Here is a 27445-nt window from a genome sequence, read left to right on the forward strand (position 1 = left end):
CCCATGCTTGTTACAGATTTCACACATTTACATCATACTTAACTTGTGAATTAAGAACCGATCTCTTCTCGCTCCGCTCTCAATCCGGATCAGTCGTGCACGTCCCTCATTGGTTGCAAGGGCAAAACCCGATGACGCAACCCGGAAGTTAAATGATCTATTTCCATGGGTTGTTGTGTTTTAAACCAGAAGTAACGTTAGGTGTACTTTCAGCTTCATTTAACGTTACCACTTCAGTCTTAACTTTAATTAGTTCGGGCTCGGGTCAAGAAGGCAACAATGAAACGGCGTGAGGTCATAGTTGTGTTGCAGTTTCTGTTGGTGGGACACATCAAGAGTTGGGATGACGGTAGGGAACCTTATTGCGTCTGTCGACCCGTTTCACTAATATTGTAATTCAATAATAGTTGATAGTTTTGTATATTCACCCGACCTGTGGATGTAACAATGTAACACTGATCACGCAGCGTCGATCAGAGCACACAACTTCCGCGAACAGTTTTCAACCAAATCAAATGTAATATGTTCATGAAATAGTTTAAAGACGATCTGATATACTAGATATTCTCCTATTCGAAATGTTAACGGGAATTTAAACGAGGAACCTCCACATGCCACATTACAGTATAGACTTCTGTTGCATTATCATATAACGTTAATTTAATAGCCTCTTTCCTTTGACTTAGTGAGTGATTATTATTACAGCGGGCCAATATATTTCATTATGTAACAGTTAACTGTTATCTGAAAAGTAAGATGACAACATTCTAAGTTTAGAGATTCTGCAATTTATTGTCTCCCACTTGCAAATGTCCTATGTTAAAAAAGATGTAGAGATGCCTTTAGTGCTACCAGTACAGCATTACATTCTGGTATTTAAAAAAAATATATGTATGTGTGTATGTATATATATATATATATATATATATATATATATATATATATATATATATATATATATATATATATATGTATATGTATGTATGTATATTACATTTCATGTCATTTAGCTGACGCTTTTATCCAAAGCGACTTACAATAAGTGCATTAAACCATGAGTCCAAACTCAGAACAACAAGAATCAAGCAAGTACAATTTCTTCAATAACGTTAAACTACAAAGTGCTATCAGTAAGAGACATTTAAGTGCTACTAAAGTGCTACGGCACTACCTTCCCTATTCAAGGTATAGTATATGTATGTATGTATGTATGTATGTATGTATGTATGTATATATATATATACGTATGTGTGTGTGTATGTATGTATATATATATATATATATATATATGTATGTATGTATGTATGTATATATATATAATATATATATATATATATATATATATATGTATGTGTGTGTGTGTGTGTGTATATATATATATATATATATATATATATATATATATATATATATATATACACACATATATATATATGTGTGTATATATATATATATGTGTGTGTGTGTGTGTGTGTGTGTATATATATATATACAGGACTGTCTCAGAAAATTAGAATATTGTGATAAAGTTCTTTATTTTCTGTAATGCAATTAAAAAAACAAAAATGTCATGCATTCTGGATTCATTACAAATCAACTGAAATAGGATATTTGAGTTTTCTTAAGCTGTAAGCCATAATCAGCAATATTAAAAGAATAAAAGGCTTGCAATATTTCAGTTGATTTGTACATTTTTGTTTTTTTAATTGCATTACAGAAAATAAAGAACTTTATCACAATATTCTAATTTTCTGAGACAGTCCTGTATATGTATGTGTGTGTGTGTATATATATATATATATATATATATATATATATATATATATATATATATATATATATATATATATATGTATGTATGTATGTATTGTAAGATTCGTGTTCAAAGCTCCGGGTCCCGTGGCCGCAGGAAATTCAGGATTCGAGTTAAAGTTTAACAATATTTAATGGCAAAGATAATACTCATGTAGCGTTCACGATCGTGGGGCCAGAAAGGAGGAACTCTCCACAGACGGACTGCAGCTCCCAGGGAGCCACAGACCGGGGCTGTCTCGAGTCTCCAGACCAGTAGAACCATGTCTCCAGACCAGTAGAACCATGTCTCCAGACCAGTAGAACCATGTCTCCCCAGAACAAATGCTCTGTCGTTAGTATGGTCATGCAAATGAATTCACACCTAAAGGTTAGTTCTATTGGTCAGTTCAAAGGATGCCGCCATTCTGTTCGCTAAGCCAATTAGTAAACAGGCGAGGTCAAAGCTCACACTTCCAGTCAAGGACAGGAAGTTCCCCATCACAATAAAACCCTATTATCCTGCCTTCCGAATAAAAGCAACACATTAGGTTTCAATCGGCATCCATTTTAACTATTGTCTAAACAATAAAACATTCATTCATTCTCATGCATCATACAGTTAATCATTACATTTGTCATTAAAACAGAATAATAAAACAGTGATCCTCTCTTATGTTTCATAATACATTCCTCCAGAATATTCCTCATAATATCCCAAATTAATTATCATATCTTTCTTTATGTATTACTTTAAAACATAAACTTCTCTTATCTACATGTGCAAATATATATAAAATCCACTACAACCTAACAGTATGTGTATATATATATATATATATATATATATATATATATATATATATATATATATATATATGTGTATGTATATATATATATGTGTATGTATGTGTATATATATATATGTATGTATGTGTATATATATGTATGTATGACGTATTTTCTCCTCTCCCCACTGCAGGCAGCGTGCTGCTGCGTGACATCCAGGCATTGACTCTGTACAAGGATCGATACTCCACCTCGAGGCGCTCCACCCCAGTGCCTCAGCTCCAGTGTGTTGGAGGCTCCGCAGGATGTCAGGGCCTTTGTCCCAGAAGTGGTCCAATGTCGGAACAAAGGCTGGGACGGAGTGGACATACAGGTGAGGAAGTAGGGTCTGGTGGGCATGTATGGAGTATAACATTTGCTCAGCAGTTGGGCTAAAGCAATTGATAAATCTAAAGACATCTTTCTCAATTAATATTGTGGTACAGAATGAAACCAAAGTGAAAAATTACCATCACACTTCTCGAAGTCCAAGTTGATGTTTTCATATAGCTAAATTTATCCGACAGACATTCTAAAACCCCCAAATCCTCATTTTACAGTCACAGAAGATCAAGAATATAAAACGTTTTTGCTTAAAGAATTATTCAAATTCGGTGTGGCCAAACTACAGCCTGCAGATCAACCATAGTTTGAATATCTGCACTTTGGTAGAAAATATACGAGGCAAACTAGAAAAGTTTGTGTAGTTATTTTGATAGAAAATAAGTTTTCTATAGCACATGGGGTTTTCTGGTTGAGAACACTGATCTTCTTGCAGTGTAACTGGTTGACAACTACATATTCACTACTTTCGGCCTGTGACTCCTTATAATGTTCTGTATACGTCCCACAATCCCAAAATGTTGGCCACCCCTGACTGATAATCTGCCAAGCTGTTATATGGGCCTTAATATATCAATATCATTCAGACTTTCATTCAGACTTTCATTCTCGTTTAGGTGTAAACTGAGGTATACTTGTCATAGAACTCATATCTGCTGTTTATAAAGTAAGCGTTTGTGTGTAACTGTGTAAAGAACCCTCATCCTTGGTGTGTTTGAATATGAGAATAAGGTATTGAATGATGTGGTGACCCCCCTCACAGTGGGAGTGTAAGACTGATATGGACAAGGCCTACCGATTTGGTCGCATTGAGGTGAACTGTGAGGGCTACAGCCACCCTGCTGATGCCCTCATACTGAAGGGCTCCTGTGGGCTGGAATACACACTTGAGCTGACTGAAGAGGGCCGGGGGACGTCACAAGGCAGCTGGGGTTCCCAAGGTGGATCCAAGGGATTTGGAGGTAGGAGGACGGATGATGTGAAATGAATGAGATTTAATCTTCACACAAGGACTAAATATTAAGAAACATGCGCTTTCTGTTTTTTTCTGTCTGAGGTCTCAGTGGCTTTGCCTCTAGTTTCTTCAGTGCTTTCTCTGGAAACCAGCATCAACGGCATCAGCCCAGCCAGCAGAACCATCAGAGCTCCCAACCCTCAGGCAGCGGGGACTCAGGAGGTCTGCTGGTGGTTGCCGTGCTTCTGCTCTTAGCGTACGCCGTCTACAAGCTGTTCCTCAGTGGGAACACAGCCCAGTGGGGGCAGACCAGTGGACAGGCAGGTTATCCCAGAGATAATCACCATGGCTCCACCGCAGGTCCACCGCCCCCGGGATTCAAACCTGATTTCACAGGTAGCTAATGCAGATAGAGAAAAGTGAGGATAGAGTAGCAATAGATGTTTTTCTTTGCACTGCAGATGCTCCTTGGAAAACGCTCCTTAAAATTAACACATTAAGGAATATGTGCAGAATTGTTCTGGTTTATTTTAATGTGGAAATAGCTGAATAAGCGCTGTAGTTTGGGTACAGATTATAACTACCTTCTGAAATCTGTTCTTGTGTTGTGTTGTGTTAAGGCAATCCTGGTGCCAACCCCGGGTTACGGTTTCCACAGTGACTACACTCACAGACAACAGTACCCAGGAGGCCAAGCTCCTCCTGGCACAGGTGGTGGCTACTGGACCGGCATGGGAACAGGAGGGTGCTGGGATATCTCTTTGGTCGTCAGAGGTCTGTAAAGAGATGGGGGGGCGGGGTTCAGGGAGAGAGAGATAAATGGAGAAAAAATAGTACTCTATTCAGAGCTTTCTTGTTGTTTGTTTTACAGAAGCCAGCCCTACAACCATGACCACTCCGCTTCCAGCAGCAGCAGACATCCTCCATCTCCCTCTGGGACACGCACTGCTTCAGGTAGGACTGTTAGCACACATCAACCTTTTACCACCTCTGACAAAGATATTGATCAAAGGCATTGATATTGCTATTTCAGATGTTTTCACAGATGGTCCTTTTTATTTGGGGAATGCAATGAGTTTACAATGAATGTCTCAGTAGCATCAAGAGACATGCGGATGGTGCAGCTGGCTGAATAACATCTTTGTTTGCCAGGTTTCGGAGGAACCAAGAGAAGATAAAAGTTGTGGACGTGGACAGTTAATGGATGAAACAAAAAATATTAAAAGACGGGCTCAGTGTTGGCTGGATGGAAGGTCAAATGTGACAAAAGCATCATGAGAAGACGCTTTCTTCATGAAAGATGAACTCGTCACATTGCTTCTCAGTTCTACTTTCCTCTGGAGAGGTCACTTAGATGTCAGCTACCAACAGGTGAAAGTGTGGTTTGAGCTTTAGGCTGAAGGCATCAGTGTTTGGAAGAGCATGGTATAATTATGTGTTTTAAGAAGATGATCTTGCTCATTTAATCAATTTATTCATGCAGTCTGTTTGGGTAAAATAGATGTCTATGTTTTCTCCTGTTGACCGACATATGATCATTATGAAAACTGTAGCACCTTTTGCATTTCACATGAATGAAAAGGCAGATATAGAAAAAAGAATATGCACACACATGAGGCAATCATTGTGACATCAATTATTTGAACTGCTGAACCCGTAAAGGTTTTTTTTGTGCTCTTACCTCCTTTGCCTTCATTTAATGAACAAAGTAAAACAAATATCATTTTGAACATTGGAAGTGTTTTATTAAGACAGCATATTGTTTGGATGTATGACATTTTAGTAACTAGCTAATTAAAAGAAAAACAAAACAAACGCTCATTCTCAAAAGTAAAAATGCATCAATTCTGAATTATAAAGTATTTTACATGTGCATAAATTGTCAATAATGCATGCATTAAACAAAGTTGAAAACATTTATCAAACGTACTGTATATCTCTACAAAATGATGCGGAAATTGCAGTAAAAATGGTCAGGATTGTTCATTTACTCAAATGGGCTCTTCTTATTTATAGATGAGGCCTTTATAAATAGACTGTACTTGTATATCACTTTTCTAGTGTTCCGACCACTCAAAGCTACATGTCATCATTCACCCATTCACACACTGATGGGAGGAGCTACCATGCGAGGTGCCAGCTGCCCATCAGGGCTCTAACATGTTAAGAATGAACATTCATAACCATTCATTCACCTGCAGAAGCAATTTGGGGTTAAGTGTCTTGCCCAAGTCAGTTTATTTTGTATAGCCCAGAATTACAAATTTGCCTCAGAGGGCTTTACAATCTGTACACATACGACATCCCTGTCCCAGGACACATGGACTAGAGGAGCCGGGGATCGAACTGCCGATGCTCTAATTGAAGGATGAGACTGCTCTACCAACGAGCCACAGTCACTCCTAATTGTGAATTGGGTTGCAAAAGTGGGTCCCCAGAAAAAAAGTTTGTGAGACACTGCTGTAGGTTATAGGTGAGTAAACGTAGAGTTAAGAGCGGCTCTTTTCTGTTGTTTATATATAATTCAGATTCAGATTCAACTTTGTCATTGTACAGGTACTGAGGCAACGAAATGTCGGTGAGCATCCGACCAGCAGTTGCAAAGAAAGCAGTATATTTACATTTGCAATGCAGATAGTGTGTAGTAGATATGTAAATATGTATATACAGTAAAGTGAAGGTGCAAGTGTCTATATGTGAACATTAAGGTGCAAGTGTGATGTGGGGAGAGGTTGGGGATGATGGAGGGGAATGGTGGATGTCAATGTGGTGCAGAGTTGAGTGTGTTGACCGCTGAGGGGAAGAAACTGTTCCTGAGCCTGCTGGTCCTGGAACGGAGGTTCCTGTAGCACCTCCCAGAGGAAGGAGGGCAAACAGTCTGTGGCTGTGTGTGTGGGTCCCTGACGATGCTACGTGCCCTCCGCAGGCAGCGCTTGAGGTGGATGGACTCGATGTCAGGGAGTGAAGTACCGTGATGCGGTGGGCAGTTTTAAACCACCCTCTGTAGGAGTTTGCGGTCTGAAGCAGAGCAGTTCCCATACCAAATTGTGATGCAGTTAGTAAGGATGCTCTCGATGGTGCAGCGGTAGAAGTTCACCAGGATCTGAGGAGACATGTGGATCTTCTTCAGTCTCCTCAGGAAAAAGAGACGCTGGTGTGCCTTCTTGACTAAGGTTGAGGTGTTGAGGGTCCAAGAGAGGTCCTCTGAGATTGTGGACACCCAGAAACCTGAAACTGGAGACACGCTCAACCTCTGTTCCGTTGATGTGGACGGGGGCGTGTGTGCAGCGTTTTGTCTTTCTGAAGTCCACAATGATCTCCTTGGTCTTTCCGGTGTTGAGGGCCAGGTTGTTGTTGGCGCACCACTGCCAGTTGCCGGACCTCCTCCCTGTAGGCCGACTCATCGTTGTTGTTGATGAGGCCCACCACCGTTGTGTTGTCTGCAAACTTGATGATGCGTTTTATTTCAATGGAATGCAGGCAAATATATCTTATGTTGATTTACAATGCACTTCCATTGTTTTATGACGTCAGACAACAGCTTCCCTAACAGGACATGTAGGTCTGAAAATGACATTAAATAATGATATCTATCGGTCAAGCCAGATGAAACCAACCAGTTCACTCAATTTCAAGCATGTCTTAAAGACAACACCAGGATGACCTGCAACTTCCTGATGTTAAACTGTGACGAAGCGGACTTTACCCTGGAACCGCAGCATACAAGTATAACATGTAATTAAGGGAATCAAGATGGCTAACATTGAATCATGTTTTTACGTGAATGATTTGTGGTATTTCATGTAGGACCCTCCCTCCACTCTTAAATAAATAGTTTTTGTTCAAGTTGGACAGCAATGTAGCCAATCAAAACCCTCCACCTTCAACCATGTGATTTTGAAACCCGGAATGAAAACAGGTCCTACTTTTTAACCCAGACTTTCAGAAAACGTTGCATGGTTTCGAGCTTCAGCCATTCCAGGTTGTGTTTCCTCCGAAGTCATGAAGGCGGCTCTGCTTCACGTGTCGGTGCCCTTTGTGCTCTGTGTCGCCTGGGCGAACACCAGCCTGTTCGACGGAGTTCAGGTGGACTTGTCTTGTGGCCATTATGCAGAGCCACTGGTTGCTGGCCTGCCTGGCTTCCTGGCGATGCCGTGTAACTGCCTGGTTAACCTGGCCTACATCTCCATGGGACTGTACTGGCTGCTGCGGCCCAGCGGCGTCCAAGAAACGCGGACCAGCCGCTACATGAGGGAGGTGTTCGCCCTCATGGCCGTCCTGTACGGACCCGTGCAGTGGGCACGCCTGGCGCTGCTGCGGCGTGCGCCCGCCGTACTCGACCAGTGGCCTCACCTTACACGATCTTCACGTGGGTTCCGGTGTGGATCGGCTTCATAGAACGGGGGCCAGCGAAGTGGAGCGGGCTGCATGCGGCCGCGCACGAAGTGGCCTCTATCCTCAGCTACGGCCTGGCGCTGGCGCACGAGCGGGGCTTCGAGTTGGCGCTGGGGGTGTCACGTCGCCCTCGCGGTGTACAAGGGAGTTCGCGTGCAGATGGCGCATGGTGATGGTCGCACGCGGAGATATCTACTGCTAGCGGTGTTGTCATGCGCGGGATTCGTGGTGCTGAAGCTGCTGGATCACTGGCTCGCTCGGTACCGGCTGTTCCAGCGGCTCACCGGACACTTCTGGTCCAAAGTGTGCGACGTGCTGCAGTTCCATTTCAGCTTCTGTTTCCTGACCACACTGCCGCAGAGGAAGACCGCCGCACGGCAGGAGTGAGAAGCCGGTTTCATACAGTGTGATTGGATTCTCAGGCCTGATTCTATCACCAACATAATATTACCCATTGGCTTGGATTTGCTAATGCTTGATACACATAGTATAGTTGTCCAAATATTCACATAGGAACAAGAAAAGAGGAAGAGAGGGAGGAGGGGGGGTTCACAGCCCCAAAGACCACATGTCTCGTAGCCTGAACAATTTAATCAAAGTGGTGATGTGCATACCTAATGTTAGATTGTAATCAATATGCAATTCTTGGCCCCCCGCACACTGAAAGGATTAAGATCCAAAATACTTATTTGTTGACTCTTCCACATAAATGAGCTTGTCTTAAGTGCACTCAAACACTTGTAAATACTCTGGTGCCCAGAGCCATATACACATTTAACCATAAACCATTATTTAAATGGTGTTCTGCTGAATTGAGCTACTTGTGATAAATGAACTGATATTTTTCCGGGCAATGTGGTGAGGACTTCGACATTGGGAAAAAGAATAAAACACTTGACTTGAATGAATAAACTATTTGAAAAATCAAAATATTTAACACAAATTCAGGGTGTACACTGGGAACTTGAACTATTTCAATATATATAAATATCCGCTATGGTTTATGATTTGAATCCACATTAATATTTAATATCACAACAACAAAAATGCGGCAATTAGAATATGTATTTCTTTACTTTCAACACGCCAAAAAGAAATTACTTGATATTATATATTATACGGATAACTAAGTTAGAAAAATAAAAACATGCCAGTAAGACATACTGACCTCAGATAAATGCAGCTGTGTATGAGATGTCTCATTGTTGGGTTCTTGATATTTTTGGTGAATAATTGTGGAACCCCTCACATGTTTACACGTCATGTCTAGTGATAGAAGTGAGGACTGGCTCTGCCAATTGTTTGCTTCTGGTCCATAGCATGGCTAGGCCCGCCTCCCGGAAGTTCTGATTGGAGCAGTAAATAAGAGGGTTCAGACTACAGTCCAGGTATGACATCACTGATGACAGTGTCCTTAACCAATCAGGTGCCGGGGACAGGTCCATCCTACCCAGCAGGATCAGCTGATGAAGAGAAAGAAACAAAGACAGTCTCTTGAGTGGACAAGTATGTGTTCACTCTGTGACTTTTACATCTGTGAACATGCAGATACAAAAGCTCCTGTGCTGTTGCATGTGTGCAACTAGTGAGAGAGTGCAAGGCTCACCTCAGACGCAACAAAGGGGGTGTAGCAGAGCATGTAGGAGGCAACCAGCAGAGGACTGACTGTAGACAGATCTGCTTCATCATCACTGAGATAGAGGGCAAGATGGAGAGAAGAGTGAGTAACACGGAATGGATACCCAGCATGCCATTGGTGGTGTAACACTTGATAGGAGTCCCATCTCAATGCACTACACAGTGTACAAAACACATCACTAATAAACATCTCATTCCATTTTTGTTAGATTGACATAAAATATATCTTTTGACCTTTTTCAGCGTGCTAATTTAATCTTCATGCAAAAGCTATTACATTGCATTTTATCGGAATTTCTGTATTAAAAGTAGTAGGAACCCTAACCCAGGCCTTTTGGTAAACCCGCATCCCCTAACCCCAAGGATCAGAGTTGAGTCTCAAACCAAGGCTTTTCAGGTTATTATTTATATTATTGATTAGATTCTTTTTTTGATTACTAAATCAATAGCTTTGTCTTCAAATTGTCCAAAAATAATCCCAGGTGACAACTTCAAATTGCTTGTTTTATCTGAACAGATATTCCCAACATGTTCAATTTCCAAATCATATAAGACAACAAAAAGCATTCAATTCTCACAATAAAATAAAACTAATTATGACTAAGGAGTCTTTGACTTTAGCCGTGTACATGGAAGTGTATCTTTTGATTGGACCTGACCTGACATAAACAACATCAATGACTGTATTTTTCAATTTATGAAAGCTTGTTATGTCACTTGAAATGATCTTTTCTCAGATATTTCACCTGTTGCAGCTCCAGCAGCAGCCAGTGGCACTCAGTAGAGAGCAGAAGACAATGAGGATGAAGGGGAGGAAGATACCGATGGAGAAAGCGCAGAGAATGTAAACCAACATATCTGAATAGCTGTTCTCCCAAAAGACAGCACACAGCATCTCTGCAGGGTCGTACCTGTAAAAATGAGAGGACATGATGTTGAGTAGAAACCACATGTTGACCATGGAGCATTGAAAGCATTAAGCAAGCGTCATACCTGATCCAGTCGTAGACAACAGGGGACACTCCCAAAACACCACCCCTGTCACCCAAGAAGCCAAGCAGGCTGTTACCATGACAACAAAGAGAGGACTTCTTGTGGAGGCCATGCCAAACAGCTGTTGCACGCAGAGGATAGCTGTAAAGCAAAACAGACCGGTTTAAAAGGAATTATGGGACAATTAATCGTTTACTACTGTAGTACTAATGCAAGGACAGTAGTCAAGTTATGTGAAGTGGTTAGATGCATCAGATGCTAGTGTTCATAAATTGTAAAAAAGATTGATGCTGCTTTCAGTTTTAACTTTATTCAACAATACTGTGTTTTCTAGCTTCTGTGAAGGGCAGCTTGCCATCTTTTATTTTGTATTGTTCCATTCAAATCTCAAATCGTCTGGGTGCAAAGTGAACTAGTACCTATGCTCCCGATGGAAGAGGTGATGAAGGCAAACTTGAGCAGGCTGACGACCTCACACCATGGTGACCTCTGACCTCCTGTCAGCATGGCCAAGAGAGAGCCGCAGATGATGAGGAGGGAGCAGCCTTCACAACACAAGGTTCATTAGGAGAAATGATGACTTCCTGCACTGAGATTACATGTCAAACAATGTGACAGATGTGTTATACTATAGTATAATCAAATAGGGTGGGTTTGTAAGATAGTTTTACACACCAAGAAAGTAAATTACCGAATGTAATCATGTGATGCACTGGCATTAGTGTCAGTGTAATTTGTACCTAAATCTGACATGGTGAGGCTGAAGAAAGGAAGCCAATAACGACAGCAGAACTGACCCCTGCACTGAAAATGAAAGACAGAAGAGGAGAAGTGAACATATGATAATATGACACAAACATGAATGATCACACAAAACCAAAACATTAAATTCATTTCCACTATGGTCCATTCTGGTCTTTTGTACTTACAGACACAACTAACATGAATAAAATTTCACACCAATACAAGGAACAACCATAACCCCTTACCTTGACCTTGACCAGCAGAACAAGACAGTTTCCCACAACTCCCATGACCATCTCCAGTCCCAACACAACCACCAGCAGCCACTTCTCTGCCTCTGGCCATGGACGTTCCATGAACACAGTCCCATTAAACCACTCACTCACTGGGAGATCAGGAATACAGAGCATATCAGAGTTTATTATAAAGTAGCCACCAGCATGTAGGTGGGGGAAGTCCGAGCTGCTACTGCTGACGGCAGTTCAATACCAATTGCAATACTTGTTCTAACTGTAATTAGCCATGTTTTACAGATTGTAAGGCCCCCTGAGGTGGATTTGGGATATGTAAATAAAGTTGACTTGACTTCTACATTTACCACCCTAGTTCAAATATGTATGTAAGCTTTTACAGACACAGTGTTAAACCTCAATCTAACAATATTTTTAAAAAAGGACACACTTACTTTTACGGTGAGCCGTCAGTCCACAGCCTTCAACAATATGTGTTTATAGCGTAGAGCTCTAATGCAAGTGTCATCAAAACCATTTTCAATTAAAATTCACATGCTTCATTTAACTCGACTAGAATTGCTCTGACGCACTTTGTGTGTGTGCCTGTAATCCAGTTTACCGTATGTGTACAGATTGTAAAGCCCTCTGAGGCAAATTTGTAATTTGTGATATTGGGCTATACAAAATAAACTGAACAATAAAGTTGCACCGTCTTGTTTAAAACCAAAGATATGTTTCTCTCTCTAAGCACCTGTGCAGTTGTATTTTAAGTTATGCCATAATTACAACTATTAATACTTTCCACTGATATCATTGCTTGCAGGTTTACACTGATAGCCGTGTCTAAATATGAATGAATAAACCCCTAGACAGTTAACTCACAAACACTGAAGAGTGAAGAGGGAGGGAGAGACAGACAAGCAGAAAGATAAGATAGTTGGGAGTAGAAAATTCAGCTATGGGGAAAAGAAGTGGACATTTTTGTGGAAGGTTTGAAATGTTGCATGTATGCTGTTTTTTTTAATTGTTGACTTTGGATTTGCAGTCATCTTGACTTAATAGTTTTTTGGTTTGAGCATTGTGTCGGATATCGACACACGGCCTGTATAGGCCTATTCTTATACTGTTCTTTAGAGCCGGGGGACAGATGGTGACAGCACTGCATGAAGGTTAGTGAGGAAGAATGAAACTGTAGTGACGAGAGGATGGAGAGGTGGTGAGAGGAAGATGATTCATTAAGGCGACTAGACAAAAAGAAAGAGAAAGGATGCAGCCAGATAATAATAATAATAATTGATAAATGTTATGAGAGGTCTTGCAAGAGTGGGGTAGCTGGGTTAGATATGCATGTAGCTCTATTCAGATCAAGACTAGATTACGGAAGTATTGTGTGGAGATCAGCAGCTGAATCTGAGTTTTAAATAAAGAGTGGTTATGGGCAGTGAGTGCTTTGCCACTGTACTTATAACAAAATAGAGCAGGAGTTGTGAGAAATAGTGGCGGAAATAGGAAATCAGAATCAGAAACAGTTTATTGCCAAGTATGTTACAATAAATTTGGCTCAGTGACAGTAAACACAGTGCAATAGTATAACAAACATGATGTGAAAAGTTATATAAAATATGGTAAACAAACATAGAAATAAGAGTATGTTAAAACAAGTATGTTACTAAAGTACCATGTGTTTATTAATAGAGAAAAGTTGTGCAAAGGTGTGCAACTGTAAAACATTGTCCTGGGCAGGGGCGTTTGTAGGATTCAAAGAAAGGGGGGGCTTAGCCCCAAGGGAACGTCACTTATGTGAATGTGTGTGCGCAGCAAATTTTTCTTGGGTTCATTGCTCATTTGGACACTATCATTGAGATAAAGATGAACTAGTTCAGTGTCAAATATACCATTCAATGGGAAAAAATATTATAATAATCTATATTAATGCAAAGAATAGAGAGATGTCGATAGTTATTTCTTGTATTTCGAATTCGCTTGTTCACACTCGCTCAATGGACAGTTTCTATCTTACCTTTTATTTGCCTCAAGTAAAGCTGAATGTAAGCAGGTAACACTCGTTAACAACTACCGACAGACACATTCTGTAACTACCTGGACTTACAGGTAAACCTGAATGTAACCAGGTAACACTCGTTAACTACAGACAGACACATTCTGTAACTACCTGGACTTACAGGTAAACCTGAATGTAACCAGGTAACACTCGTTAACAACTACAGACAGACACATTCTGTAACTACCTGGACTTACAGGTAAACCTGAATGTTAGCAGGTAACACTCGTTAACTACAGACAGACACATTCTGTAACTACCTGGACTTACAGGTAAACCTGAATGTAACCAGGTAACACTCGTTAACTACCGACAGACACATTCTGTAACTACCTGGACTTACAGGTAACCTGAATGTAAGCAGGTAACACTCGTTAACTACAGACAGACACATTCTGTAACTACCTGGACTTACAGGTTCACTCAGTGCATCATTTACTTTGAGCTAAACTCCTGTCTCTGTAGTTGAGAGACGTTACTTGGCAGAGTGAGGGCGTCAGCGCAGCAGCCTCCCCAAGGTCCTAGTGCCCGGGGATTATATCGTTAAGTATGATGATGGGCTATTGGATTGTAATTTGAAGGGGGAGAAAACATACAAAACCAGAACGCACGCACATGTGTAGCATGTAACAGTTATAATTAATGTGTCCATGTCAGAAACAATAGTTTAATTTAATGACATAACAAAAAAACGGAGAACATTTTGGGTCGCTAGGAGAAACTATTTTAGGGGGCTACGCCCCGGGTCATAGGGATGTGGTGTCTGACAGGCTTTGTTGATGAACCCAGCTGCAGATGGCAAGAAACTGTTTTTTTTGGCGTGAGGTCTTGGTCCTGATGGTCCGCAGCCTAAAATAGGAAGTATTTACTAGATTAAGAATATAAACAGTAATCTGAACAGCACACTTCCCATTATCGGGATATATCCAACCAGTCTATGTGAACATTGTTAGGTTCTAGAAACTAGTTGCAGGAAACATGTAGCAGAGAAAAGGACATGAATGAAAGGAGTATGGCTAACATGAGCAGGAGTAAAGAGCATACTGGAGTGTTTTGGTAGTGGACATGACAGAAGACGTTTGTTCATCTTCCGAGGACAATCTGACTGTAGGAGTAAACTAAATCCAGAAGATGGCAGCAATGAAATAGTAAGGACGCAAGCGGTCGTTATCAAACCCCAAAGAAGAAGATAAGGACGCTAATGACGCCATGACGTTGAGGAACTTCCTGGACACGCAGGGTCCGTTCCGCAAATCGTCCGCTGTTCTGGTTTAGAAGGCCAAATAGCGACTTTTCGGTGAGTTTAAAACCATCTAAATTCATAACATTTTATTTAATTCAGGGGTTCTTTCGTCACATCAAATTGTTAATGACTTCTATTTTATATTTGACCTCGAAAGAAAGAGCCTAGCCCTTTAATCACCTCACGCGACCTTTGTGCAAAAGTCCTTGACAGTGTCTTATGTTCTGGTGCTTGGCTACTGATTAATTAATGCTTAGCCTGTACACAAATTAAACCCAAACTACCTTTATTGTACACAGCACAGTTCTGATGCACTGCGAAGCTGAGTGCTCACAATGGTGTTGTGGTGTGTTGTTAGCAAGGTGCTGCTGGTTAACGTTAGCTAAACAATGTCATCCTAGCGGAGTCAATTAGCGCGAATTGCGAGCGTTCCATCGTTGGGTCATGAATTAATTTAATAAGAGTTAACATCAACGTTAGGTCGTGATACTGAGTAAGATAAGGTTAACCTTAACAGCTGCTAAACAATAACGTAACCTCATGGCGCATGACAGGGAACCGTTTAAACGTTAGAACCTAACGTGTCATCTCCTCACTTAAACGAGGACATGACATCCAGTGTTGCAACTCGTCAGCAAGGAAAGTCGCTCTTGGTATGTTTTCATGCAGCCGTTATTGGTGAACAGTTTCCTGATGGTTTCTTGTCTGCTTCCAGCTTCAAAGACGTGATGGCTGCAACATTGCGTTTGCTTTACTCCGTGTCAAGGCCAGGTAAGATTTCTCAGCCAAAGGAACCGTTTGCACTTACAAAAATACTAACGTTAGTAATTACGGTGCAACTGAAATTAATACATCATTTGGAAATGAGATAACAAGTGTTCTCACAGGTGTGTCAATATGAGCCATGTCGGATTTCTAAAATAGATCTTCAGAAGACCAAACACAAGCAGATGTTGCTGTTGTTAAGTACACATCAGGCTGTGTAGTCAATGGGATGTAGTATCTTAATGATAATGCTCCTTATCTTTCCTTTCAGGCATTTTTGTGGCCAGACAAATTCTAGTGAGGTCCTTCAGTGTGTCCACACAAAGGGAAGGATTCAGTAAGTACCACAACAACACACAAACACAGCTTGATGTGTTGTCTATGAGGTGACAGAATCACACACTGTCATTACAATATATATGCAGCATTTGGTCAGAAAGAACCAATCAGGCCATTTTCCTTCACTGCCCACTATGCTTTGGCAGCAGAAAAAGTCTTTGAACTTTTTTAACTGTATTCATAATTGTGTGTTCATTGCAATGCACAATTCAATTCAGTTTATTTTGTATAGCCCAATATCACAAATTAAAAATTATCCTCAGAGGGCTTTACAATCTGTACACATACGACATCCCTGTCCTAGGACCTCACATCGGATCAGGAAAAACTCCCCAAAAATAACCTTCACAGGGGGAAAAAGAGAAACCTTCAGGAGAGCAACAGAGGAGGATCCTGCATAAGCGGGGCGCATCAGCAGGAGGCCGGCTCACCAGGCATCAGACACAGCCAGGTCCAATGGACCCTATGAGACGTGAAGTCACAAAGACTCTGGGGAGGAAGCACAACAAGTGAACATGTTGAAAAAGCCATATATATTTAAAAAGACATGAATGATAATTCCTCAACTTATTTCCACCATTTGAGCCAAGCCTTATATTTTAAAGTTAACCTCCTTTCAAACCCTGCTTGTCATCTTTTGGAGGTTTACACTAGAGGCTGCATCTGCTTATTCTGAGCATTTTTGCCATACTCCCCTCAAATGTAAGTTTAACATGTATATCAGCAGGATTATGACTAAAACTTGTTTTAACTGTATTTTATCATGAGGGAGGAGGAGTTTTCTTTTTCATGATAACTTAATCTAAAGAATTCTTGTTTTTCTATTATAAAAAAAAAAATGTAGAACAGGATTAGAATTGATTTATATTTTAAATATAACTGAATATTATTTCTAGAGCTTACAACAGTACACTTGACAATAGCAAAGTATCTTAGTATCTTACAATAATTTGCCAAAAGGATATACAGAAGAAAATGACAGGAACTCTCAGCAATTATATATGTATGCTGCACTTTTTAATGGGACTTACTTATTATTAATTGAGCACATCTCCTATAATCTGTAATACATGCTGCTTTACTCTTTCTTTGGCTCAGTTTAGTATGTAATACTGGGGTGCTTATCTGTTTCTGAAGGAAAAGCCTGAGCACCTTTTGAAACATGCTAGAATAAATGGGAAGGAGTACAGGCTTCTCTATGTGGTGTGTTCATGCTGCTGTGAAACTCGGACATTCAAAACTCATGTCAGTTGCTGAAAATTCCTTCATGGGCTATACTGTCGGGAAATGAAACCTGGCTACAAACAAACATTATCAATATGGTTTCGGACACACCCTCTCCAGCAAAGTCTTGGAAGGCAGATTTATCCATAGATCATAACAGCACTGCATGAGGATTTATGACGTACAGCAGTGACTGCTTTAATTTTCAGTGTCCAGCAGACAATAAACAATTCAATTCAGTTTATTTTGTATAGCCCAATATCACAAATTACAAATTTGCCTCAGAGGGCTTTACAATCTGTACACATACGACTTAAAAGAATCCCCAGATGGACAGATGAATAGATGTCATGTGTACAGAATGAATAGCATTACAAAGTTACATAAACACATTACATGAATATGACAATGTATGAATGGAACTCCAATCCATGAAACAGAAGGAGGTAGAGAGGAGGGGGGGCGGGGCGCATCAACAGGGCCAACGCGGGAGGCCAGTTCACCAGCATCAGACACCTCCAGGTCCAATGGACCCTATGAGACGTGAAGTCACAACGACTCCGGGGAGGAAGCAGAGTTAATAAGGTGCAATGGAGAGATGTAAATTCATCCATAAGGAGAGAGAGAAGAGGAGATAGGTGCTCAGTGTATCCTAAAACATCCCCCAGCAGCCTATAAGCCTATAGCAGCATATCAAGGGGCTGGACCAGGGCAAACCTGATTCAGCCCTAACTATAAGCACTATCAAACAGGAAAGTCTTAAGTCTATTCTTAAATGAGGTGACTGTGTCTGCCTCCCGGACTGAAAGTGGAAGCTGGTTCCATAAAAGAGGAGCTTGATAACTGAAGGCTCTTGCTCCCATCCTACTTTTTAGGACTCTAGGAACCACAAGTAGCCCCACATTTAGTGAGCGCAGCTCTCTAGTGGGGCAATATGGTACTACAAGCTCCTTAAGATATGATGGTGCATCACCAATCAAGGCTTTGTAGGTACAGTGAACATACGGTAGTCTTACTCTCTGCTGTTCACACATCTGAACTCAAAGTATTAGGCTGACAAGCATAGAACCTTGCAGGTATGTTTAGCATTGACAATGTTATTTGTATATATAGCTCGATTTTGTGCAGTTATTCTTTTTCTATTGTGGCACACAACAGTGTGTCATTTATCCTGTTTTTGTTTCAGATAATTTTGAAGCAGTTGACTAACAATCACATCCACACTATCAATATTGGTTGGTAATTCAAATGTCTTTGTCTTTCCCTCTGCAAGTGAATCCACTAATTATGAAGATTCCATTAAATGGTATACATCTGGGAGATGTCATACATATTACCCAATCACAACGCAGCCTGCTGTGTAAAAATGTTTTTAAAAAACAAAGCTTGAAGAAAAGACTTAGACCATCGGACCAAATGACGATGATATTAGCTCAGAAATGTTCAGCTTTCACACAAATGGTCATCTGTTTAATCCCCTCACGGTTTACACTAACAATTCTCAACACCAGCTCACTGACCTAATTGTGTTTGTGTGTCCAGAGTATGTGAATGCCAAAGAGAACCCCACAGACATGAAGTCCATCACAGACCGAGCTGCTCAGAAGCTTATGTGGACAGAGCTCTTGAGAGGTCAGCTGAATGTCACTCATATTCATAGCACTGCATTTTACATATGTGAGACTATTCCATTGTTAGTTTTTTCCTTTCACAAGCAACTAATCTTGCATTTATCTTCCTTTTTACTAGTAGCTATGTCAAAAATAATGAATGCACCATAATCGTATTGGACTGCTGATATATTAGTTTATTCTGTATCTTTCCTGACTAGGTTTCTTTTATCACTATGTGTTGCAGTCAGATGCTTCATCAGGATGTTATTGTATGTACACAGTAAATCTGACCAAATGGATCTCCACCGCTGGAGGTGGTCTGGCTGCTGGAAAATGCGCTTTGTCCATGTAGTCTGTATCCATCAGTCAGAGAATTCTTATTTTTTCTCATTCAAGCATGAATGCTTGTGTTGTGATGTCAGGTCTGGCCATGACGCTGAGCTACATGTTTAGAGAGCCCGCCACCATCAACTACCCGTTTGAGAAGGGGCCACTGTCACCCCGCTTCAGAGGAGAACACGCACTGCGCAGGTGAGCACGACCACTCAGTGGACTGTGGTTTAAATGATGATGAAAATAAATGACTCCCTATTCACACAGGGATTATTGTTTTTTCATAATGATGGACTCAATAATTTGACAATATCATTTTCGTATGCATTCTCCTTTTGCAATACGGAACAATGATTGAGTCATTGGAGAGACAACCCCAGTATTTAACTGTGAAGGTGCAGTGGTATTACAGGGGAAATGCAGATATTTAAAAAAAATACGTTATTGTTGTTTTGAAAAGATATGCAGTGTAAAACCAGGTTAATTGCAGCCACAATGAGCCATTTTTTTCCAGATAATAGTTACTTTTTGCACAGAGTGGAACTTTATTTGCATTGTTCTAAAAAAGTGATTGACACATTTTTATTGTTTTGTCTGATGGAGCAATCTGGTTTACTTGAAAGTGGTTTCAATAATCTTTCTTCTATTTGAAAAAAGCACAGATGGAAGAGTCACATTTTTCTTCCTCCAAAGTGGGGTATGACAGAAAAAAGTTTGAAACCACTGGACTAACCCAAGAGGAGACGGAAATGAAATAATCATGACTTGATTGATCTATCATACTAAAAATAAAATGCTCTCTAATCGCTGAAAAACAGTCCCACACTTGGCCCATTAATCACATTATCAACTGAATGGCCTAAGATCTGACAGGCGGATCATATTTGTCCGGAGATTTAACAGCTTTGGAAACCCCCCTCCCTCAAAGTCAGATTAGGGGCAGCTGTACCTATACACACTTCATGTGACCCAAATAGTTTTTCTTAAAAGGAACTAATGGGTGTAGAATGGAGGGGGGTCTTTAAGAGACACTTCTGAATGAATTATATATATATACACACACACTCGCACACAAATATTATTATTATTATTATTATAATATATAAATAACTATTCTGACACTAAAAAGTATTAAATAAGTACATTTTGTACTTGACTTAAAGGCGTTCGAGACAGCGAGCAGTTTCTTCTGCCGACGTCCCCTGTTTCAAACATTATTATTGATTGCGAGAGCTGACTTTGAGTTCCCAGAATGATACTCCTCTTCGCAAGAGAGCGTTCTGTGAGCAACATCAGCTGCAGAGTCCGATCGTGGACAGTAAATGTAATTTATCAAATCATTGATAAATGGACTTGTATATCTCTCATCTTGTCTTCTGACCACTCAAAGCGCTTTAATATTACAGATCATCATTCACCCATTCACACACTGATGTGTACCATGCAAGGTGCCGACTATCTAACATTCAAACTCATTTTCACACACAAGCAATTCCCAAGCAATTCTGGGTTAAGTGTGTTGCCCAAGGACACATCGACATGGGCTAACAGAGCCAGGGATCGGACTGCTGATCCTCTGGTTGAAGGACCACCCTGCTCACCACTGAGCGCATTTATTGCACCTGGAACGAAGGAAAATTCCTCCAAGAGTGGGTTATCAGAACTCATCGACCGTGCCTTCTGCAAATCTTGTGTTTCATAAATATCTGCTCCCGAAAGCTGCTGGGTATTTTTTTTTGTATAGATAAGGGGCTCGGACACAGACTGCAGCTTAATGTCTGCAGTACACACAGTCTCTGACCACTCCTGGATGACATTGTCTGGTTGACTTATCTTTCCAATCCATCTTTTGTGATTGATGTGCCAGATAAGAACTGTGTCCATATATGTCTGTCCACCCGTGACTATTAAGTTTCACCTACCGGATCAGATAGTGATCAGATATTACAGCGCCTGCACAGCAATGGATAAACACTTTTTCATTCTCACTAAATTCTTTACCATTATTTTGCTGCTTACTCTTTCTCCCTGCTGTTTTAGTAGACATGTTGTATTTAGGAGTAGCTGCTAACAAAGCTGCGCTAATTTAAGGATAAACATTTTGAAAGAGTCCCTCCAACCTCTCCAGATGAGTTGCATGTAGAGTCCTTGGTGCAGTAACAGCAATCTAGATCAAAGTCTTTGTCCTTGATGTTTCACCAGGTATCCTTCAGGAGAGGAGCGCTGCATCGCCTGCAAGCTGTGCGAAGCTATCTGCCCTGCACAGGTACAGACATACTAGATGTGGCTTGATTGCATTGTGTTTGCCTTTTTATAAGACAAAGACAAAAAAACTACTTTGGCTATATGTATCTTTAAAACATAAGCAACTATCTTTACTGCAAAGTAACACACATGTATGGTAAATGTGCGAATAAATATAGCCATTTATATTCAATCTCAATACCAGATCAGAGAAAAGTCTGAGATGGAAATGTGTGCGTCTCTTCATCTCCAACAATGTGTGTGTCCAGGCCATCACCATCGAAGCAGAGACTCGTGCTGACGGCAGCAGGAGGACGACTCGCTACGACATCGACATGACCAAATGCATCTACTGCGGCTTCTGTCAGGAGGCGTGTCCTGTGGACGCCATCGTAGAGGTATGATCACTTCTGGTTTCAACATACTCCTGCATTTTATCCACCAAATAATGGTAACTAATTGTTACTCAGCAGATGTCGCCATTTTGACTTATCAAACACTTTTGCAGAATGTATTGTTCTGTGCTTCTTCTCGAATTGAATGATGTTTGTTGGCTGAAGTGAAAGTCTGACCACAGGGAATGCAAACAATCATCAGACAAGAATGTTGTAAAAACTGCTTTATTGAATTGTCTATGAAAATGCAAATGAAATGTTGTTCTCCATCCCAGTACCTAAAGCTTGTGCAGTGCTAACCTTTAGTTCCAAAACAGAACAGTGGAACCAAAAGCAGAATAAAATGAAAATGGCTCCATTTTACGTCACAACTTGTTTAGGTCCTGTAGGAGAAAAGGACAAATAATGAACCAGCTCCACGATAACCTGAAAGCTCCATCGTCTGTCCGTACCGAATTACTTTACAGTACATTACATTACATGACATGTCATTTAGCTGACGCTTTTATCCAAAGCGACTTACAATAAGTGCATTAAACCATGAGTCCAAACTCAGAACAACAAGAATCAAGCAAGTACAATTTCTTCAATAACGTTAAACTACAGAGTGCTATCAGTAAGAGACATTTAAGTGCTGAATGTGCTCATCTTTGCTTATGTCCTCTCTTCCCTTCCTTTTTAATCCTGTTCTTACCGTTTTGATCTTCTCTCTTGTATTTCCCTCTCCATCCTCTCTTTCCTTCTTTCTTCAGGGTCCTAACTTTGAGTTTTCCACTGAAACCCACGAAGAACTGCTCTACAACAAGGAGAAGCTCCTCAACAACGGCGACAAGTGGGAGGCAGAGATAGCTGCCAACATACAAGCTGATTACCTCTACCGATAGACAACCTACACACACACACACACACACACACACACAGTGTACAGTTAGCACATACAAGAATAACCCTCTGACACACGCACACATAAGCCCATACTGTACTGGTGTAAGACAGACTTAGCTGTGCTTCAGGGTCGGATTTGAGTTTGCCAATGCATCTTTTATTTAAAATCAAACATCCCCAACACATTTCCTCTGGTTTCAATGTCATCCCCTTCCGATATAATGAATATACTTTGATATGTTTCAGATTTTGCCATGTCACTGTTTGGATTACATATTTATTGTAGAATGATAGCTGTCTTTGTGATGAGTGTACAGCAGTCCAGCTCCCTCGGCATGCTCCAGTTAGGGATCATCACTGATTGCAGATAGCATAATTCTGATGTCACACACCAGTATACATGGATTATTGTTAAAATCTTGGATGTCAGTGCAGAGTTTTATGGTCTTTGTACTGTTTCCGCCCTGATTCAAGAAATAAAATTCTTGGAGAAACACTGTTGAGTGTGAAAGTTCCATCTTGACTTTCATCTCAAGGTAACCAAACTATGAAGACTGTGACTCCTGTGTTTTTAAAAGCTCTTGAAAAAGCTAGTTAGTGGACTTTGAGTTAAGAAGGATGTTTTGTCTGGATTGGATACATTAAGTATTACCATAAAGGGTAAGATTGAGGACGATGCCCACCCACATGTAATTCGGTTCTGGGAGTTTGTGGATCCCAGAACCTGAAAGTCTCCACCGGACACAGTTGACTATGGTGAAGGGGGGTAGTGTTGGGAGGGCTCCTCCTAAAGTCCACTGTCATCTCCACAGTGTTGAGCTTGTTCAGCTCCAGGTTGTTCTGACCACACCAGAGGACCAACTGTCTGTACGCAGACTCATTACCGGTTCTGATGAGGCCTATGACCGTTGTGTCGTCTGTGAACTTCAGGAGTTTAACAAACTGGTCCCCTGAGGTGCAGTCGTTGGCGTAGAGGGAGAGGAGCAGTGGGGAGAGCACACATCCCTGGGGGGGGCCAGTGCTGATGGACCGGGTGCTGGATGTGGTTTTTCCCAGCCTCACCGGCTGCGTCCTGTCTGGGAGGCGGGCACGGTGAGCTGGGAGAGTTTGTTTTGAAGTACCTCCGGGATGATGGTGTTGAACGCTGAGCTGAAGTCCACAAACGGGACCCTTGCATATGTCCCTGGGGAGTCAAAGTGTTGCAGCACATGGTGCAGTCCCATGTCGACTGCATCACCCACCAACCTGTTTGCACGGTAGGCAAACTGCAGGGAGTCCAGCAGGGGCCCTGTGGTGTCCTTCAGGCGGGTCGACACCAGTCTTTCAAAGGATTTAATGACCACAGACGGGCCTTTAGTCATTTAATCCTGTGATGGGAGGATTTCTTGGGGACCGGGATGATCATGGAGCGCCTGAAGCATGATGGGACTTCGCACAGCTCCAGTGATCGATTGAAGATCTGCGTCTCCTGTAGTTCGTGAGTACTTCCAGGTTTCTCTAAACTGACGAGGGGTCGTTGCCTGAAAACCTTTTTCCAGTGTAGCTCTTCTTAGCTACCTTGATCTCCCTCGTCAGCGTGTTCCTGGCCTGGTTGTACAGAATCCTGTCCCCACCTCTGTAGACCTCCTCTTTAGCCCGACGAAGCTGCCTGAGTCTTTCAGTGAACCAGGGTTTATTGTTGTATGTGCAGAAGGTTTTAGTCGGCACACACGTCCTCACAAAAACTGAAGTATGATGTCACAGTGTCAGTGAGCCCATCCAGGTCAATAGCAGCATCCTCAAAAACACTCCAATCAGTGGAGGCAAAGCAGGACTGTAGCTCCAGCTTGGCCTCATTGGTCCATCTCCTCAGAGTCTTCACCACAGGCTTTGCAGGTTTTAATTTCTGCCTGAAGAAACGGGAGGAGATGAATCAGACAATGATCAGAGAGTCCCAAAGCTGCAGGAGGGACTGAGCAATATGCATCCTTTAGCACAGTGTAGCAGTGGTCCAGTGTGTTTTTGTCCCTGGTGCTACACTTAATATGCTGTCAGTTCTTTGCTGAGGTTTGCTCTGTTGAAGTCCCGAAGAACAATGAGCAGGGAGTCTGGGTGTTTGTGCTCCATGTTGGTGATCTGCTCAGCCCGGTGTTGGAGTGCCTCACTCATACAGGCCTGAGGTGGGATGTAAACACCGGCCAGAATGAATGAGGAGTAAATAAAAGTGTTTCTACGCAAGGGCTGCATGATTCCTTCAAACAGAAAAGGTACGAGAGAGTGCAGCACCGAGGCTGCCATCTTGGCAGTAACATCATGTGGAGCAGTCACTGTCCATCTGCCTCCAGCAGCTTTGACCAGAACTTCTAGATGTGGAGCAAAGAGTGAAAACACTCAAGTCTCCACCAAGGTAAACTAACTGAAAAACCCACCACTCGGCAACACCAAGATACATTTAAAAAGAAAAATGACATGGACTGCCACATTAATGACCTGGAAAAAGACAGCAAAACAAAAAATAAATCCTCAAGGTTTACCAGACATATACTGTATTTTATTATGAAGCACCAGTCTGGACCATACCCTTACAACCAGACAATATAAATGCAGAGAAACATCATTGAGCAATCCACAACTGATGAAGCCCAAATGTCCACCGTAACACCCCTTTTCACAATCCTCCAGAAAAAACCCATAGAAATCAAAATGTTGCCCCATGGTCTCATTTAACTTCAATACTTCATTCCACACACCTCATAAATCTGTGATTCATTGCACAACAGACAGTAGCTGGTCAAGTGACATTTTATATTTAGGAGACATTGTCACAGCCCTGCAATAGGCACTTCAAGCTGCAGTAGTATGGCTCTTTTAGTGGGTGGTCCTGCCAGTCGGTTTTCATTTGATAATTTCAGACATGAAGCAAACTGGCTGGTTGATATTTGGAGGACGTTTACTCTGATCAATGAGACGTTGACATAAGTTCTTCAGTAGAGCTGAGATAAATATCACGTATCATGATAGTACAAGTCTAGCCAACACTGCTATCTATTGTTAGATCCGAGAGATAAGCCCCTCACACAGGACTATCTCTCCGTTCAAAGGGTCAGGATCTCCGTAGATGTTTGGAGATCTGTTGAAGCTGGTGTCAAGGAAATGCGCCTGCTGTCTCACTGCTGTCCCTCCTGACGTCCACTCTGCTTCCACTCACAGCAACATTGGACCGGGACCCTCTTGGCCCAATGCAGGTAGCGGTTGGTCAGTTAATGGTAGCTTTCCTCTAATGGACCGTGGCTCTTGGTGAGGTGCCAGGTTATGTTTAAATAGCTAGGAATTAAGTTCTAAGGGTCTGTTTAGAGGACTAGGAACTAGAATAACTGTTCAGAACTATATTGCACACACTAGTACTTAACTTTCTACAACCATGAATACACTTCACTACATGTTCGGTATCCTCTGAGTCGTGAGCAGAGACAGAGTCCTTCCATGCTTGTGCTGGACGATGCCCTCAGCTGAGGGTCAGGCAATGTCCAAAGCAGAAATCCCACTCGATGCTTTGAGTCTTCTCTTTTTATCTTCCAGCTCACTCATTTCTCTCCTCGCTCTCATCTTCCTACCTGTTGCTCAAATGACATCATTCTTCATCACAGTTTAACACACACACATTTGACAGGATACACTTGCTTTGTTATAATTAGAGGAACTTCAGGAAACATTTCAGTTTCCACCTGTTCAGTCCCCAGAATTATATAAAAGTATGAAATAGAAACGTTGTCCTCCTTTATAAAAGCAAAGAGTATTTAGCCAAGTTAGCTGAAAGGCTATACTCCTTCATGCACAGACGAGGACAAAGGGTCCCTGCAGTGTATAAACAATTGATCGAGTCTGAGGATAGCCAGATTCACTAGCCACAACAATTCCCTTTCCCAAAACACTCTATGCACAATTATCTGCAAACCACACACACATAGACAATTAACATTACATATTATGGTTATTAAATGACACTACACAAATTCAAAATCAATTCTTAGGTTGTACTCATTTTTTATATACGCTCCGTGTTCCTTGGCCTGATCTTATAGTCCAGTACATATTCTCTCTTCTCAGAGAAGCAGTATTCTGGTGGCAGGGACCACAAAAGGGAAATACGAATCCTTTTCTCACTTAAGATTTAGTCCAATATTTTTTTGTTGTCTACCCCTTCCTTAATACACCAGAAAGTGCAAGAACTAAACCAATCTAACTTGTAGGTAACAACCAGTAAGTTAGCGTGCAGGCTGTGGGTTCTTTCCAAACAGAGGAAGTCCGGTCAGCATGGTGTCACCTCTAGTTTTTAACCCCTACTGCAAGTCTAAAGTGGATGAAAAACAGCTGTTTGAGTAATGTCAGCGAGTGTGCAGATGAGGAGAAGGCAAGTGTTAACACAACACGGAGCAAAACACTA

General features: G+C 41.4%; 4 protein-coding genes across 4 annotated transcripts; 3 read left to right on the forward strand and 1 right to left on the reverse strand.

Annotated features, from left to right (window-relative positions):
* Nucleotides 1–124: 124 nt before the first annotated feature.
* saraf (store-operated calcium entry-associated regulatory factor) lies at nucleotides 125–5834 on the forward strand. The gene is given in 10 exon segments (XM_034539321.1): nucleotides 125–349; nucleotides 2774–2892; nucleotides 2894–2953; nucleotides 3725–3923; nucleotides 4019–4312; nucleotides 4537–4553; nucleotides 4555–4660; nucleotides 4663–4690; nucleotides 4788–4870; nucleotides 5069–5834. Coding segments are annotated over 10 exon segments (1002 nt in total). The 5' UTR covers nucleotides 125–279; the 3' UTR covers nucleotides 5095–5834.
* Nucleotides 5835–7558: 1724 nt separating this feature from the next.
* On the forward strand, nucleotides 7559–11844 carry tmem187 (transmembrane protein 187). The gene is given in 4 exon segments (XM_034539344.1): nucleotides 7559–8272; nucleotides 8275–8424; nucleotides 8426–10031; nucleotides 10687–11844. Coding segments are annotated over 3 exon segments (777 nt in total). The 5' UTR covers nucleotides 7559–7918; the 3' UTR covers nucleotides 8699–10031; nucleotides 10687–11844.
* Nucleotides 9551–14404, reverse strand: si:dkey-9i23.8 (galanin receptor type 1). Its single transcript, XM_034539332.1, is given in 9 exon segments — nucleotides 9551–9774; nucleotides 9918–10002; nucleotides 10696–10860; nucleotides 10943–10974; nucleotides 10977–11083; nucleotides 11362–11487; nucleotides 11683–11746; nucleotides 11932–12071; nucleotides 14387–14404. Coding segments are annotated over 8 exon segments (900 nt in total). The 5' UTR covers nucleotides 12043–12071; nucleotides 14387–14404; the 3' UTR covers nucleotides 9551–9564.
* Nucleotides 14405–14946: 542 nt separating this feature from the next.
* ndufs8a (NADH:ubiquinone oxidoreductase core subunit S8a) lies at nucleotides 14947–23520 on the forward strand. Its single transcript, XM_034540907.1, has 8 exons — nucleotides 14947–15278; nucleotides 15940–15995; nucleotides 16261–16326; nucleotides 19095–19184; nucleotides 19588–19696; nucleotides 21701–21764; nucleotides 22012–22140; nucleotides 22890–23520. The coding sequence occupies exons 2-8, from the start codon at nucleotides 15953–15955 to the stop codon at nucleotides 23019–23021; spliced, it is 633 nt and encodes a 210-aa protein (XP_034396798.1). The 5' UTR covers nucleotides 14947–15278; nucleotides 15940–15952; the 3' UTR covers nucleotides 23022–23520.
* The last annotated feature ends 3925 nt before the right edge of the window (nucleotides 23521–27445 follow it).

The sequence above is a fragment of the Cyclopterus lumpus genome, chromosome 1, assembly GCF_009769545.1.
Source record: "Cyclopterus lumpus isolate fCycLum1 chromosome 1, fCycLum1.pri, whole genome shotgun sequence".
NCBI classification, from domain to species: Eukaryota; Metazoa; Chordata; class Actinopteri; order Perciformes; family Cyclopteridae; genus Cyclopterus; species Cyclopterus lumpus.

Excerpts from the sequence above, each read along its gene's own strand:
- ndufs8a (XM_034540907.1), top strand. The coding sequence starts at position 15,953 with ATGGCTGCAACATTGCGTTTGCTTTACTCCGTGTCAAGGCCAG. Across the intron at positions 19,185-19,587 it reads GTGGACAGAGCTCTTGAGAG|GTCTGGCCATGACGCTGAGC; the intron begins GTCAGCTGAATG and ends TTGTGATGTCAG. Across the intron at positions 22,141-22,889 it reads CTGTGGACGCCATCGTAGAG|GGTCCTAACTTTGAGTTTTC; the intron begins GTATGATCACTT and ends TTCTTTCTTCAG.